The sequence below is a fragment of the Tribolium castaneum genome, chromosome 1 (genome assembly GCF_031307605.1).
Source record: "Tribolium castaneum strain GA2 chromosome 1, icTriCast1.1, whole genome shotgun sequence".
Lineage (NCBI taxonomy): Eukaryota > Metazoa > Arthropoda > Insecta > Coleoptera > Tenebrionidae > Tribolium > Tribolium castaneum.
In genome coordinates this window covers 27,725,028-27,741,469 of record NC_087394.1, presented here as the reverse complement: position 1 = coordinate 27,741,469, position 16,442 = coordinate 27,725,028, and the positions used below count along the sequence as shown (strand labels likewise).

General features: G+C 31.4%; 2 protein-coding genes and 1 long non-coding RNA gene across 3 annotated transcripts; 1 reads left to right on the top strand and 2 right to left on the bottom strand.

The window, feature by feature from the left end:
* Positions 1 to 489: 489 nt before the first annotated feature.
* LOC135265874 (uncharacterized) lies at positions 490 to 1,392 on the top strand. Its single transcript, XR_010333730.1, has 2 exons — positions 490 to 583; positions 635 to 1,392. It is a non-coding gene; the product is annotated as an uncharacterized LOC135265874 (long non-coding RNA).
* A 3,458-nt stretch (positions 1,393 to 4,850) lies between these two features.
* On the bottom strand, positions 4,851 to 7,010 carry LOC100142410 (insulin-like growth factor-binding protein complex acid labile subunit). The gene is made up of 2 exons (XM_008193719.3): positions 6,883 to 7,010; positions 4,851 to 6,757 (listed from the first exon to the last, which is right to left on the bottom strand). The coding sequence occupies exons 1-2, from the start codon at positions 6,886 to 6,888 to the stop codon at positions 5,015 to 5,017; spliced, it is 1,749 nt and encodes a 582-aa protein (XP_008191941.2). The 5' UTR covers positions 6,889 to 7,010; the 3' UTR covers positions 4,851 to 5,014.
* A 2,374-nt stretch (positions 7,011 to 9,384) lies between these two features.
* On the bottom strand, positions 9,385 to 10,093 carry LOC100142207 (histidine-rich glycoprotein). Its single transcript, XM_001811189.4, has 4 exons — positions 9,949 to 10,093; positions 9,825 to 9,898; positions 9,603 to 9,772; positions 9,385 to 9,542 (listed from the first exon to the last, which is right to left on the bottom strand). Exons 1-3 carry the CDS (start codon positions 9,967 to 9,969, stop codon positions 9,628 to 9,630), a joined length of 240 nt encoding a protein of 79 aa, XP_001811241.1. The 5' UTR covers positions 9,970 to 10,093; the 3' UTR covers positions 9,385 to 9,542; positions 9,603 to 9,627.
* Positions 10,094 to 16,442: the final 6,349 nt, after the last annotated feature.

Below are 16,442 nucleotides of genomic sequence, written 5' to 3'. Positions count from 1 at the left end.
AAATTGTGTTTTTTTAAATGAAGTGTCAGTTTAAAGAAAGCGAAATTAAAATTTAATTCGGAATTAAACTAATGCGAATTAAGTTTGCACTGACAAACGTCCAGTTAGTAGCGAATTAAAATTTAATTGCGATTAAAATGTTCTGTAAAATGGTCCTAATAAGAGATTTTTTTAAAATAATTTTTAATTTTTTTGATAATGAATTTGACTGTACAGGGTGAGTCAATCGTGGATTATTTCTGATTTTTTTTAAGTATGCAACTAACAATACTAATTCCAGTTGATCATATCGGTATATTTTAAAAAATTTTAAAATTAATCTACGATTCTATGGTTCAGAGCATGGCCTCCTTGATGTATGGAGACAACTTCGTTGTTCAGGCCTGGCGCATCGTTAAGTTCGGCTGATTCTCCACTGGCGCTGCATTTAGCGGACTGACGTTTATTTGACAAATACTTCGACAAATACCATTTTTGAGGTTAAAGACTAATAAATTTGAAAGATGTAAGTGTGCATTCGTGAAATGCGTTGAAAATGTGAGGATAATTCTAAAATTATGCCCTGAATGAACGTTTGGATAGTGTAACTTTTGCAGGAAACCATTTTACGATCATTAGGATTTTTTATTTTCAGCTTCAGAAGATATACAAATTATTTTAAGGTGAATTGATTGTTCATCGTTTATAAGTATTTTAAGCATAACCTACGGCACTAGTACGCAGACACAGATGCAGAGAAAACGATGTTTCAAAGAACCTTCCATTTATTATGCATACTCTATGGTTTTACCAATGGTTAAGGTTGAATGCGTTACAAATCTGTGATTTTTAAGATATGGCTTAAGTTTTCTGAAAGGTATTTGCAACCTTTTAACCACCAGATATTTGCAATACATTGTTTAGGCAAATGAAACTATTTTGCACACACGTATTTTCAAAACCTGCTATTGTTAATTTAGTTTTAGTAAAATGTACAAAGAAAGTCGTTTTTTTCAAATGAAATGGTTTAAAAAAGCTCGATCCAGCGTTCTTCTGCTAGAGTGTCTCTGAATCGTCTGTTCCAAAGTCCCTGTCTGGACCTCTGCTCACTCTCAAGCACCGCTCGTGGATCACCAAACTCCCGAAAAAAATCTACTACTTTATAAATTTTTTTGAGTTTTTGTATTTAGAAATTATCAATTACATTGTGGGCTCTTTTTCACCTTCTCTTATGCTGATTGTACTTGTTAAATTCAATTTTTTTTCGGATTTAACCTCACAAATGCTGTTTGTCACATAAACGTCAGTGCGCTAAATAGGGCGCCATCTACGGTTTCGAAAAAACCGCTGAAGCTTATCGATGCGCCAGGCCTGAACAACGAAGTTGTCTCCATACATCAAGGAGGCCATGGTTCAGAGTATTGTCAAGTCTATTTTGACATTTTGCTAAAATTTCATTATGGACTATTATTGCCATAAAGATAAAAAATCAATGTTGATTCAATTAATGTTTTTAAAAATCAAATAAAATATCCAACTGAAAAGTACAATTAGTATTTTTGGTTGCATCTTAGGACATGTCGGAAATAACCCACTATTGACTTACCCTGTATACTGTATATGTCATGGTTTTACCTTAAAAAAAAGGAAACGCAACATCTAATACTAATTCTAAATTGATCAGTTTAAGTTTTCGACGCTTTTTTTATAACGAACGAAAAACAATGAAACAATAGAAAGAAAACAGAAAAAGCAGAGACAAAAATTTTTGTTTAAAATGTTTAAAAATATTTTAATTACTTTCTTTGTTTTTTATTTGTATTTACTTTTCTTGCACTCGGCGTTTAATGATTCGAAACGGAAGAGGAAACAAATAAGTAATGGAGTGTTTGAATTATTGTTTGCAAAATAAAATTATTAAAAATACATAGTTTGCGGTTTCATCTTAAGGAAAAGAAATGTTTTTATCCTGAAAATCAAATGATTGAAATATTATTAAAAATTCAATAGGTTTTTTTTGGCACCAGCTGAACTTACCGGTGACTATTATGTTCCTGAAGCATAAAGTGTATTTCATGGGAAGACTATTAAAACAATGCTTTTATCTAAAATTTAATTGTGGTTTTCTTATCACATTAGTCGTCAAAAAACGAATCAATTTGAATTTTTTTAAATTCAAGAAGGAAAATGTAAATGAGATGTTATAGTTATTTTGACAAAAGTAAATAAAGAATCGAAATTCAAGCACTGAAAAAATATTGAAATAAGTACAAGTGAGCGAAACCAAACAGTGAGTAGAAACCGCAAACAGCAAGACAAGATACCAAATTAAACAAGTCATTACAAGCCGACATGAGGCTCAAATAAAGCATCGAGAATATTCCTGAGAGATTTATTCAAGCAAACCGGAACATTTCGAGAATCTCGCGATTTAAATAAATGTTAACACAGTTGGTCAAGAAGGTCAAGACTGCCGTCCATCTCTCCAGCCGTCATCGCAACTCTTTAATCTTTGCTCTGTGACCAATCGCAGCCTTTTTTTAAACATCCTCATTGTCCATGGGGTCCCGTTTTGCGCTTTCTATCCATTCGGCTTTTAATTGGGAAAGTTGTCGTATGAAGAAAGCAATTGCAGCTGAAGGCGGTTCTGGCCGTGGCCCGTGGTCACTTCCGTTATGACATACGTCCATCACAGCCAAAGCGGAAGTGAACAAAATGGGAAGCATCGCGTAAAAATTGGTGATTTATGGTCACGAGATCGGGGGATCTTCACGAGAGTGAAAGGATTTTCTCCGATCATAACCTTATCGCACTTAGGTGAAAGGTAATGAGGAGTAGGCGGAGGGACAAAGTTTTGCGAAGAGGGGCTCATTTTTTCTTCCACGGAGCAGCTGGTCGGAAGTTGGCTTATTTACGATGGGCGCAAGGAAGTTAATTGATTCGGGAGAAATATCGCCCATTGTGACGAACATTTCTTTGAGATTTGCTGAGTCAGAGATGAGTTTCACTCGAACTTGGGAAAAAATAACATGCAAACAACAATAAAATTACATTGTTGTTCCACATTTAAAAATATTTAAATTGATTCTAGTTTAAACAAGGTTTTTATTTGTTTTTCTGTGTGTTGAAACGGCGATTTCTAATGTCGTTTCAATTAAATAAATTATTGTTTTGTTGCCTCAACGTCCAAGTGCTAAAATTCGAAAGTTGAGCGCTTGTGTACAGACAACACACATAACGAGGGAAAATACTGGTTGTCTATAATATCAAACAAAAGTACAAAATTTTAATTCTCAATTCCTCTCCAATTGTAAAATGTGACTGTAATATTGGTTGCCGAGCTAGAGAGATCACCTTATACAGGCTGATTCTTTTAGAGCCTACATTAGAAACTTTTTAACTTATAAATATAGCTAGAGCTTTAAGATTTGACATACAATCAAAATCGATCATTCTGAGTTCAAATAAATTACTGAATTTTCGGAACTACGAGAAATTGGCGACAACTCTGAAATTTTAAAAAGTAACCACCTATTTTATTGCATTTTTTTTTGTCGCTTGGAACTGGGTAAAATGTACTCTAGTTGTTAGTACTTATCTGTTATAGCTTCAGACTTATGTCTTAAGACTTATTTTTTATACAAAGTTTCATATGCAAGAGTTCATTTAAAATATCACAGCTCGCGAATCCTTTAAAATAAGTGAATAAAATTATTTTTGCATTTGATAGCCCAAGGTTTGAAGGGACTTCTCAAATTTTCAGGATTGTCAACTGTCAAATTGCAAGGCTACTATGATTTATTGAAAATGAATGATGATTGAAAAATGATTATAAAACTTTTTTTTCAAATGGAATGATCTTGTTTTTTCGATGGCAATCAAAATAATATCAATTTTCATGCAGGCTTTTATTAACATCTTTTATATCTATTTTTTACAGTTTTTGAAATAATCGTAAAGATTTGAATTTTAGCTCATAAGTTTTAATTTATTTTTAGTCAAGTATACTTTGAAAAAATACGATAAAATTGTGCTATTGATTAAAAGAAATGTTTGATTTGTTCACCATTTTCATTTAAGAAGTTTACAATTCTTTGCCAGACGAACTTAGTTACTTTACATAATTTACTAAGTTATGTAAACATTAATTAAATATCATTGTTTTCCTGCGTATTCGGTAATGAACCAACTAAAAACTGAATAAAATATTAAAGATTGACAATTGTTGACCATTTTGCAAGGTCCACTTAATCAACTATGAAAATAACGAAGTAAAATCTGTTTTTTGTATTTTTTTTTCAAAAACTGTAAGAGATACCAGGTATAGGGCGTATTAAAAAAACTCATCATAACTATCGATGTCCCTTCGATAGCCGTTAAGAAAATAGTGTCGTTCTATTTGAAAAAACTGAGTTATAGTAGTTTTTCGCTAACCATTTTGAAAAAATCATAGTAGCCATGAATTTTGACTGTTGACAATTTTGGAAATTCTAGAAGATTCTTCAAACCTTCGGTTATTGAATGCAAAAAATTATTCATTTATCGCAAAGGGTTCAAGGGGTGTGACTCTGTATATTGTTGCAACGTTTTGCTTGTACACTATAAAATTTTATGGTGATTACCCTAAACCGCAAGGACCCTTCAAGCTAATCATTCATGATTTATTGCAGACATTCTGTAGTCTTTTAGTCGAACCGATCGGTATCGTAAATATCTTTGAGTCACCCTTGTCACAACATCTTATTGTGAGGGTTAATCATCATAAACAGCATTAACTGCTGTAAAATTTTACGGTGTACAAAGAAAACGTTGCTACAGTAATGCTTAATTGAGAAAAAAAATGGGAAATACAAAAAAGGCAAAAAGTGAGATAGATTTTCTAAAAACAGTTTATTTGTTTATTTTTTAAATCCAAAACAAGGTGTAATAGTTTGTAGGAGGTACTTGTAACTACTTCCTTTGCTTATCATTCAATAATAATTAACTAATTAATCATCATTAACGATAACAATACAGTCTATTCGATAAAAACAAATCATTGATTTTGGTTTTGAATAATCGGCACTAAATGAATTTTCGGTTCTTTTTTACGCCCGCATAGCAACTTATAAAGAATGACAATTAGGCCAAACGCGGCAAGTAGGCAAACAATCACACCTACAATAATCCCTATCAACAACTTTTGGCTGATATGGTTTTTGCAACATCCTGAAGCCGCACAACTTCGCACATTGATCTCGTTTTTTGCAAAATAATCAAACACTTCACCAAAGGCATCACACTTAATTAGCGAATCGTCAAAATCGAGTTCTCTTAACACAGTTTGTTTATCCCGAAGAAGTTTCAAATCGATTGCGGTTAAATTGTTACATTTAAGGTCAAATTTTGTCACTTTTGGGCTTCCGTCAAGAGAGTCAATATCGAATTTTGTCAGTCGGTTGTGTGAAATATTTAAATTTCTTAACTCTCCTAAACCTTCGAATGAATTTTCTGGAATTTCGGTTAGTTGATTGTGGGCTAAATTTAATTCTTGGAGATTGTGTAAAGTTTGGAATGCTGATGGTGGGATGGTCTTTAAATGGTTGGCCAGTAACGACAATTTTTGCAACTTTTCTAATTTTCTAAAAGTGCAAGTGTAGATTTCTGAAATTTCGTTGTAGGAGAGGTCCAGGACGTTCAGTTGCATTAAATTTTGCAGATTGTCGCAGCTGATGACCTCCTGTGTTAGAGAATTGTTGTACAAATTCAAGAAAGACACATTGTTCATATTTCGAAAGTTTCTTGGGTCAATTTTAGCAAGTTTGTTCGAACTCAAATCAACTACTTTGATTCGGTTTGAGGTAGCAAAGGTGTCACCTTCTATGTTTTTTAAAGCGTTGTTGGACAAATTGACCATTTTTAAATTCTCAAGTTTGTTTAAAATGTGTCCGTTAAGCGCTTTAATTTGGTTATTTTCTCCGTGAAACTCCTCCAGTTGGTTAAATAAATGATTGTCACTTAAAGTTTCGAATAAATTATTGCCGATTTTGAGAATCCTCAGACTTGGCAATCGGACGAACTCTTGGGCGTTTATACTTTTCAGTCGGTTATTGTTCAAGTAGAGTTCTTGGAGGTGAAGAAAAAACAGCGGGCTTTTGATAGAAACCAGGAAATTGTGAGCCAGATTTAAGATCCTCAGTTTTTGTAAAGGTTCAAAGTCGTTTTTTTCAATCTGAGTCAGTTGATTATTATTCATATAAACCTCTTCCACACTCTTCAAATTTTTTAAACCTGTTCCAATTTGCGCAAGACGATTGAACGACAAATCGACCACTCTTAAACTCCTCAAATCTGCCAAAGCTTCGTCCTTTAACTCATCTATTTTGTTGTAACTCGCATTGAGAGTGGTTATTTTTTCCGCTTGTTTGGAGAAATTTAAACTTACTTGGTTATCACTCAAATCCAAATGCACTAAATTTGGGTACTTTTCAAAAATGTTGTTGTCCAAGTATTGTAGGTCTGCGTGTTGGATCCACAGTTGTTTCAGATTATTGAAACGTTGGAAACAAATTCCGGAAAATAAGTCAAAAGTTAGCGTGTTGTCCGGAAGGGAAAAATGCTCAATCGTGATTTTACACCGACAAAATCTCTTTTCAATCCGGTCGTAATCTTCATCAAAACGGCACCTTAATTCCGTTTTGCACACTTCTCGAGTTGAATCCACGCTTTCTTTGCACTCAAATCCAGATAAAACGCAGCGGAAGAGGAAGCTAATGGTCAGGAGTTGTTGGAAGATTGCCTGAGATAAAATAAAATGATTGAAATAATACTTACAAAAATAAATTTATGGCAAAAACTGTATTGTAAATGAAAATTGGAAGCTTAATTTTGCTTAATAAATTAATTCAAAATGAAAGCACTTACTTTCATGACTATGTTACTTCACTACGATTTTGTGACAACTACTTACAACTTTGTTGTGGTACGAATAAATAAATGAAACGAAATCAAATAAACGGGAATTCCGTTTTAAATAGATTGTTGGCAAATCGTCTGAAATTCCGAGATTAAAGTTTTGTGTTGCTGTCTTCATAAAAGTGATAAGAAGTGTAATAATAAATCTATTATCATCGCATTCAATGAGTTGTGGTTGTATATAAATACAGAGTGAGTCATTTAGAGTCTGGTAGAATTCAATCAAATTAAGGCCCAAGAATAGAATAGATATGGAATAGATGCATTTAGTTAAAGGCCTTGAAAATTTTAGGGCTTAATTGAATTCTCTGTCAATAAATATCAAAACTGCCAGTTGTGTAATTTACGAATTGTTAATTAATTAATTTTAAAAATTTTGTTAAAATGCAACTAAGTTGTTACACTGTGCAAGAAAACACTTTTATTGTCGAAGCTTATTTCCGAATTGAAGACTTAATAAATGATAATATTTGGTGTCTAAATGCCTGTGATTAATTCTATAAAATGGCATTTCTGATTTTACATGGGAAATTTACAGACGATTAGATGAGAATCATTTAAAAATACATTGTACATACGCCGTATTGAGCAAAATTTTATGTTGTTCCATATAATATATACAATCTCAGAGAAATTGGCGAACCTCTATAGACATTTATCTTTCAAGTTGCACATTTTAAACTGAATGATTGTTATTTAATACGAATCTAAAAAAACTGATAGTTTATTATCTATTTGTTTATAATTTTTCATTTTTTTAAGTTAGTAATAGAGTGCAGTAAATATTATGTAAGGAAACAGGGGCAAATTCCTTAAATCAGATAACAATTTTTGATGTAAATGTGGAGACAAAAAATGCTTACTTAACACTGTAATTTCTAATTAAGTAATTATTAACAAGGAAGGAACGAAAATGGAAAATAAATCATGTGAAACAGAAAATAATTAAATGAAGATCTGATGATTTTGCACTTGCTTCAACTTCAAGCTTATTTCAAATAAATTACAGATAACTAAAAGCCAATCTTCATAACATCTAATTATTGTTTTCTTCGACAAATAATTTTTTTTATTAATTTTTTATGAAAAACATGTCTGTTCCTAACGCGTTCAACTAACGGAAGTGAATCTAGAAACCTAAAAGCCTAAATTTTGATGAATCTTTAACATGAAAACATTATAATTTTTTTATTTTATGAAGACTAACAATAAACAAACACAAATTGTGACCCACGGAGACGCCAGTTTTGTCTTTTATGTTTATTTATATTTATTTTGTAATTTTTTATGTCAGCGATTTAATTCCGCTTTTTTTAGCGAACCACCGCTACCGGTTGGGAAACACTGATCTAGGGAATCGATTGGAATTGAGAAAACCACCAAGTTTTTAATAGTTTTTAAGTTATAAATAGAAATAGTGCTTATTCTTCCGTTATTGCATTTGTTAACATTTTTATCGAAAACGGCAAGACAGTGATTTTTTTTTGCAAGAATGGATTTTCGACTATACCAAGGTTTGTTTCGGTAGAGAAAATCGATCAAAATCGCGGCAAAAATAGAAAAAATCATACACTATAAAGACATACAAACGTTCTTGAACCGAGTTGAAGAAATTTTATCCAATCCATTGGGCTCTTCTTAGCGAATAAAGCAAGGAAATCGAGAGTAATAAAGTCATTTGTTTTCTACCTTATTTACTTTTTTTACATAGCTGTTAACACCAAAATTCTGTTCTTTTTTTATTTAATTTTGGTTGCCTTTATATTTTGAAATTATTTTTTTAAGAAAAATAGGAACAAACTATTTTTTTTTTACAACACTATGTTGCTTCTGTATTCCGAATTAACACAGATCGATTATTGTTACTCTTATTTTAAATAAAGTGTTTGAAAAAGTTAGGGACATTATGGGGACATTCTAGGGTAACATCTTTATTTTGAGATTTTCTTTAAAATTCATTAACTTCTTTAATTTTTTCGATCACTATTCCTACGGATAGGAATTGTGTATTTAATTTTTAATTCTTTCATGAAAAACCTAGTAAAAACTTCAAGCTCATGAAAAATATAGAGTTACGTAAGCATACGTCTTTTCCATTATGTCAAAAAAAAATAAAAAAAATTTTGTATGTATGTATCTTACGATTTGCCTTAGAACAATCCATATCCCCTGGGAATAGCAGTAATAGTATAAATAGTATAATAGTAAGTAATTGGCATTCGACGATTTCTTCATTCGTAAAATATATGAGTTGTCATTAAAAAAAAGTTTAATACGATTCCGAAATAATGGATTTCGTAACATTTATTTATTTTGTACTTTCATTATCGAAGACGACACCCTGTATTTTGTTTTAATCTTTTAGAGTAATTATTACAAATTAGTCGCAAGATAAAACCTCGAATATCCCCGGTTTGTGGAAATAAGTGGTCTTGAAAGATAAGTCATAAATAATAATAAACATTTTATTATCAAGTATAAAAACTGTTACAATTGACTATCAACAATGGAAGCGTAATGATTAACAATAAAAAAAACGTCCTGGAACTACAAAACTATCTCATCGAAACTTTTTGTATTTTCCTGGCGACGGTGTCCATGGGACATATCTGCAACAAACCAGCCCATGACGTAACCCGTAGAAAGTCGCTACATTTACGGAAAGTTACCTTACAGTAGTGACTTTGCACCCATCTACCACCAGCCATGGTGATGGTCATGATGGTAATGTGGCTCTTCATGGACGTAGATCTTCTTCACCACGGGCACGTGCACCTTCTTCACGTGGTGGTGGTGCACGGTGTGCACGTGGTACGGCACGTGGATGACGACGTGCTCGCTGCGAAAAAAATTGTAAAATTTTGCGCTTAAAAGTTGCAATTTTGGCTTACTGGTGTCCGTGGTGGTGGTATCCAGGGGCCGGGGCCGCGGCGGCCAGGGCCAGGAGGACGGCGACGAGGACGAACTGCAAGAGCAAGTTTAAGTTTTCGCAAGATTTCACTTATTGGCACTTACGATGTATTTCATGAAGGCCATTTTAGTTTTGATGCTTCACTAAGTCACTAGAGCACAATGCTGATTTGGTGGGCCATCAGGTATTTATAGTGGTGCGGGCCCCTTCTACTCGGCCCTCCTGTTATCGAATGCGATTACATAAAAAGGAAATAGCAGAGAAACACATCCCCCCAATGGATTCGTGTGACATGGGTTGGGTGAGAGTCCATATGTGGCAATATTGTTTATATGGATCGAGTGTTTGTTGGGTCGGCGATGACACTTATTTACGCGATGAATTCGTTAATGAAGCGCCGATTTTGCTTTCTATACGGAGATCTATTACAGATAATGGTTATGTAAACAAGCGGCCAATATTAATGGCCACACACAATAAAAGCCATTCTTCGGGTTTCACATTTTTATGACAAATATTCTGATTTTTAACAATTGTTTTCACTGGCTTAGAAAATGAAATGACAAATGTTAACCTGTCACACTTGAAAGAATAGCATAATAACGGGCTATTTTATTGTGTCTGCAATTCTGTGGCCCATAAATTGTCCACGTTAATGGCGATTTTTTAGCACAAAATGCAGCACCTCCAAATGTTTTTTTTTTTTCGAAAAAAGTCTACTAAATCTAAACCCAAATTGTTTGAAAATGACTGCCTATTCTTATTGCATTATAAAAATTAAATTTCCAGGATGTTTTTTGCTTTGATTTTATCAGTGAGTTTATAGAGGGTTCAAGACAAATAATTTGAATTTTTTTTTTGTTAGTTATGTTATTTGTAAAATTTTGGCTTAATTGTAATATTTAACTTATTAATTTTCTTGTTTTCAATTTTGTGTTGAACCAAAATATTAGATATCAGTTGCCTACTTATCTTAAAAAACCCAAAAGTTTTCCTTAGAATTTTCCATTTTGGAAATTATTTTGTTTTTGTTATTTTTTATTTTTTTGATTTTTTAATAAATAATAGTTAGCCAAAATTTTGACAAGGTTTTCTATAAAATCTATAAAACTGATTGAACAAAATAACCGAAAATAAATTGCAACTTATAATGTGTATCTTATTGTTTAAAAAAGTCTATTAAAATCCACTAAATTTAAGTAAACTAAAAAAGAGTGATTATTCTTGCTTTATAAAAATTCAATCTTCAGGATGTCACACCTGAAATAATAAAATAATAACGGGCTATTTTATTCTTATTTTGTTATTTTGGTTTTTGTTATTTTTCTTTCTCTATTCACCAAATAAATTTTGGTTCTCCACTCGTACCAACTAAAGTTATTGACAAAATCTTGACGAGGTTTTCAAATCTTAAAAAGAAACTAAAATAAAATTTAACGTAGTGAGTTTTTTGTTAAAAAGTGTTTATTAAAATTCACTAAACCTCGGTAAAAATGACAGATTATTTTCGCTTTATAAAAATTCAATCTTCAGGATATTTGTTTCTTCGTGTGTGTGTCAATCAATTTATGGTAGTTCCAACGTGAATAATTTATTAACTATTTTTGATAACATCTGCTAAAGAAATACAATACATTGCAATTTTTTTTGAATTTTGTTATTATTATTTTTTTTGTTAGGTACTTTAATTCTGAAATAATGTTTTTTTCTAAAAGAATTTAAGTTCTCTGATTAACTTAACTGTTGAATTTTTTATTTTATTTTATATTTTATTTTGTTTATCTTTTTGTTTTTATTTTTGTGTTGACCCAAAGTCTTAGATATTTAAAAAAAACAAATATAAATTTTTTTTAGTATTCACTATTTTGAAAATAATTTTGTTTTTGTTATTTTTTTTTCTGTATTCACCAAATAAGTTGGGTTTTTTTGTTCCTGTACCAGACGATAATAATTAGCTAAAATCTTGACGAGGTTTTCAAAACCTTTAAAACCGATAGAACAAGAAAAACCCAACATTAAATCCAACTTAGTGTATATTTTTTTTGTTTTAAAAAGTTTACTAAAATCTACTAAATCTAGGTAAACTAAGAACGACTGATTATTCTTGCTTTATAAAGACTCATTCTTCTGGATGTTTGATACTTTGATTTTTTTAGTGTTTGCCAAGAGGTATCAGCAGAGGCAGGCAATTTTTTTACCATTTTTAACTATTTAGACGAAGATGTTGATGTTCTTAAATAATAACAAAATCTTTTAAATAAATACAATATAATTAAAAAAAAATAAAAATTACTACGAGTTTAACTGCTATCGAATTAAGGGCAAAAGCGTGGTTACAACTTTTTTTTGAAACTTTAATTCAGAAATAATCTTGTACTGTTTGGCTAGTTCTTTCAATGTAAAAGTGTTAAAGTCAAAAAAAAATATACCTTAGGTTAGCTTTGAGCTTTTTTTAACTCAGACCTAAGGTAGGAATCAAGATAGAGTTAGGTAAATTAATTTATTGTAAGTGTCAGAAGCGGTAGAATCGTATAGGTTGACTCAAAGTTATTTGACTCTAAAGTTAACCCACTATTAAAATAACGGGTCTTAAAGATTAGTGCATTATTTCAAGAATGATCAATTGAGTGAACACCTTTGCCAATTTTCTTACTATTTTATCAGTTATGATTTATGAAACGATGAGTTGTATTTACTTGGAAAAAATGATAAAAGGATAACTGTTTTGTATGTAAATGTATTCTAAAAATATATTTGCGCAGATTCCTGAATGGGATTTTTCAGCCTCATTACCTTATGTTTACTTTCATAAATAACTAATCCCACTGAGTTACAACTCGCACGTAAGCTGTTGTATCGGTCGTGAAACCGCAGCCAGACCAATTAAACCTTAACGAGCAAAACCAATTAAACATTCAGAATTTAAATAATTCATATGTTGTGAATTTTTCGTGAAATTTATCGACCTATTAAAAGCCACAACAATTCGCTAAAAATCGGTTACATAACGCGAGTAAAAGTCTGACATTTCCCCGTCTCATATTTGTGCAAATAAACCCACGAAGAAATGGAAGAAAACTGTGCTAGACGTCGAACTCTCCTCATTTCTTTTATTTTCGCGTGCAGTCAAACTGGTTCATTGCCACTTTTACTCTCGATCTAGAATAATCTCGCTTTCCACCTGACGGAAACTCACTCGGAAGTTGAAAAATCTCGCAGAATGCTGTCTAATTTTGGGACACTTTCTCGCATGCGGCCAGAATCGTATCAATAAATGCGTCATTAAAACACTGCCAACGTCCGGAAGCCGTTGTTATTACGTGACAGTTTCTACAATCACACGTAAGGAAGTGCCCTTGACTGCTAATTAATCGATCAATGGGGGCTTGGCCAAGCGGAACTCGTAAAGTTACTAGTGCGCAAAATTGCGCTTTTTCGCCCCGGGCAGGAATTTTTGTAGAGCAGGTTGTAGAACATCTGTAATAATTAATAAACAGCTGAAGACGAGAAGAAGAAGAGAAATTTTAGATTAAAACTACCAAGAGTAAATTAAAAAATAATTGAAATCAGTTTAAAAAATAGGAAATTTGGTAGCAAGTTGGGCAAGACTGCCTGGAAAAGATGCTCCGACTGCCCGTCTTATGCAACGCCCGGGTACTTTTCCGTATCGGGACTTTCGAAATTGATTTTCTCGATTATGGGATAAATCATAATTGTTAAAACATTAGTTTCATAATGTTAATGCTAATTCGTATTAGAAAGGTGGCCACTTTGAACTGGTAAAAGGTTCCGACCTCTAACAGCATCGGACTTATGTAATTAGGAGGGAGTTTCTCTAAGATCGGGAGCTTCGGGGTTTCAAAATAGAACTGTTTGCGTAAGGACGTGCGTACGATCGTGGTGTCATCAATAGCGCCTTAAATGGCGTAATTGAGCAACTTGAGAAATACGGTGTAAATTGTGTTTTTCCGAGACCTGAAAAAAAATTGACAAGTAGCGGTAACTCAACAAATGCAGGACAAATTTGTAATCGTTCTTGTTGGGAAAAAGTGGACAGATAACGGCTTTGGCAATTTTCTCTTGATTTGTGGTTTTCCTAATTTGGAGCGAACAGCACCTGATACAGTATCTGCAATTATCTCAAATGTGGGGTAATTATTGTTGGAAGAAGTTTTTAATAACAATAAGACAGACAATACACAATATACACAATACGTCTTTACAAATATAAATCAATCGTTTGCCGATTTCTCCAAACAATTAATTCTTTCAAGAGGGATGTTCAATAAATGATATTGTACTCGATTGTCATTTTCTCTGTTCTTTATTTCGTGATATTTTTATTTATATCATTAAGTATTTATCTTTTCCTTACAAGAACAAATACGAGTAATGGATAAAAAGGTTTTTGACAACATGAGGACTAAAAGTAATAATAATTATTACAGATGGAGAAAACATTACTAGTTATTTACTGATATTACATTTCGAACGCAAGAATCTGGAAATTAAGGCCAGTTTAATTGTAAGAATTAAATTTTAGTTCGCGATCTGATTGCAACTTAATTTAATTTACTTAAAACCTGAATTAGATTTTGACTCTCTTTTTGTAAACTGACCTTAGATTAAAACAATCATTCAAATCATAATTAATTACATTAAAGAATAGCAAAATGTTTTCGGCGCATCCACCATATTTTCACTTAGCTGTTATTCTATAATAAATTTAGTTTTGCAAATTTTTAATAATCTTTTGTGTTTTTTTTATATTCTCTTCTACATAATAAGCTGTCAATGTTGCTTTTTTTCTCCAGACTACAGGTGACACTTTCTTTTGAAATCTTCGTCTGATAGTGAAATTTGAATAATCATAATTAATTACATTAAAGAATAGCAAGATGATTTCGGCGCATCCACCATATTTTTACTTAGCTGTTATTCTATAATAAACTTAGTTTTGCAAATTTTTAATATTTTTTTTTGATTTTTTCATATTCTCTGCTACATAATAAGCTACCAATGTTGCTTTTTCTTCTCCAGACAACAAGTGACACTTTCTTTTGAAATTTTCGTCTGATAGTGGAAATTGAATAATTATAATTAATTACATTGAAGAATAGCAAGATGATTTCGGCGCATCCACCATATTTTCACTTAGCTGTTATCCTATAATAAACTTAGTTTTGCAAATTTTTAATAATCTGTTTTGCTTTTTTTTCATAATTTTTCTATATAATAAGCTGCCAATGTTGCTTTTTCTTCTCCAGACAACAGGTGACACTTTCTTTTTTGTCGGATAGTGGAAATTGAATGTTTTTTTTTTAATATGATAACACAGGAAAAAACTCTACTCTTATTTATTCATGGGAAAGAGAAAAAAAATACAATTTTTTGCCACTGAATTAATCTAGTGTAGCTTACAGATTTATTTATTATTTTTCATTTTCTGTAAAAACATACAGCCAAAAATGCAAGTAATTTACAATAATGCTGATGTATCTTAAAAAGTAATAATTATACAGAAATCAGTGTTTTTTCCTATTGAAGTGAATTTATTCTGATTTTTTTACATTTTTTTTATAATAAATATTCATGAATTAAACATATTGATATTAATAAAGAAAAAATAGGTAAATAGAGTAAATAGTATTATGATTTCTAGTATTATTCTAAAAACAAACGATGTGTAAAGACTTTTTTCGTTGACTGTTTATTAATTTAGATATTAATGAATTATTTTATTAAAAAAATGATGTGTTAATAGACGTCATTAATACACTCTTTTTCATTAAGTTACTGTTTTTTGGAATTTTGACGTTTTGATGATATTTCGATATAAACAACCAGTTATATTCATACAAATAAAAAAACAATGACGACTGACATCATATATATTTGTGCTTGTTTACAATAATATTATTAATATTATAATTGTTCAAGTTTAAGAATTGAACATATCCATTGTTTATGCTCTGAACGTCTGGATTTATATTTAGGTTTATCATTTTGTATGTTTTTAAAATTGTAAATGGTAATTGTAATTTGTAAATGTTGATTACTAAACTAGTTTATTAAATATCTTTTAATTAATTAATTATATTTTTTTAGCGACATTTACGAGTTCGAGCACAAAATAAGCAGCACAAGTTTTAAAATGACATAAACAAGTATAGGATTTTTGAGACTAATCAAAACCAATAATAGAAAATTGAAGTCAATAGTCATGAGGAGCGGTAAATGCGAAAAATATTCACTTTCCATTAAACATTTTTTTCCAGGTACTTTACGGAACATAATTTTGAAATACATATATCATGTGTTAATTGAAAGTTCCATAGAACGAGCATCTTCACCATACACAGTCACGCGTCCTTTCTCTCGAAATTTTTTTTTTCATGTTATAACAGTTATCAATGTCGGTGATATAATGGTCACTTTTGCCATGGTCAGTTCTACTCGTATTCCCATGGATTTCGATTGCGTGTAGTTAACTATTCGAGTGAAAACTTTCATTGTAATGAATTTTTTCAATTATTGTGAGGCTCTAGGTCAAGAGTGACACGCTTGAACCAAACAGTTATTAAATAAGAAATAAAAG

Excerpts from the sequence above, each read along its gene's own strand:
- LOC100142207 (XM_001811189.4), bottom strand. The coding sequence starts at position 9,969 with ATGGCCTTCATGAAATACATC. Across the intron at positions 9,899-9,948 it reads TGGCCTTCATGAAATACATC|TTCGTCCTCGTCGCCGTCCT; the intron begins GTAAGTGCCAAT and ends TTGCTCTTGCAG. Across the intron at positions 9,773-9,824 it reads TACCACCACCACGGACACCA|CGAGCACGTCGTCATCCACG; the intron begins GTAAGCCAAAAT and ends TTTTTTTCGCAG.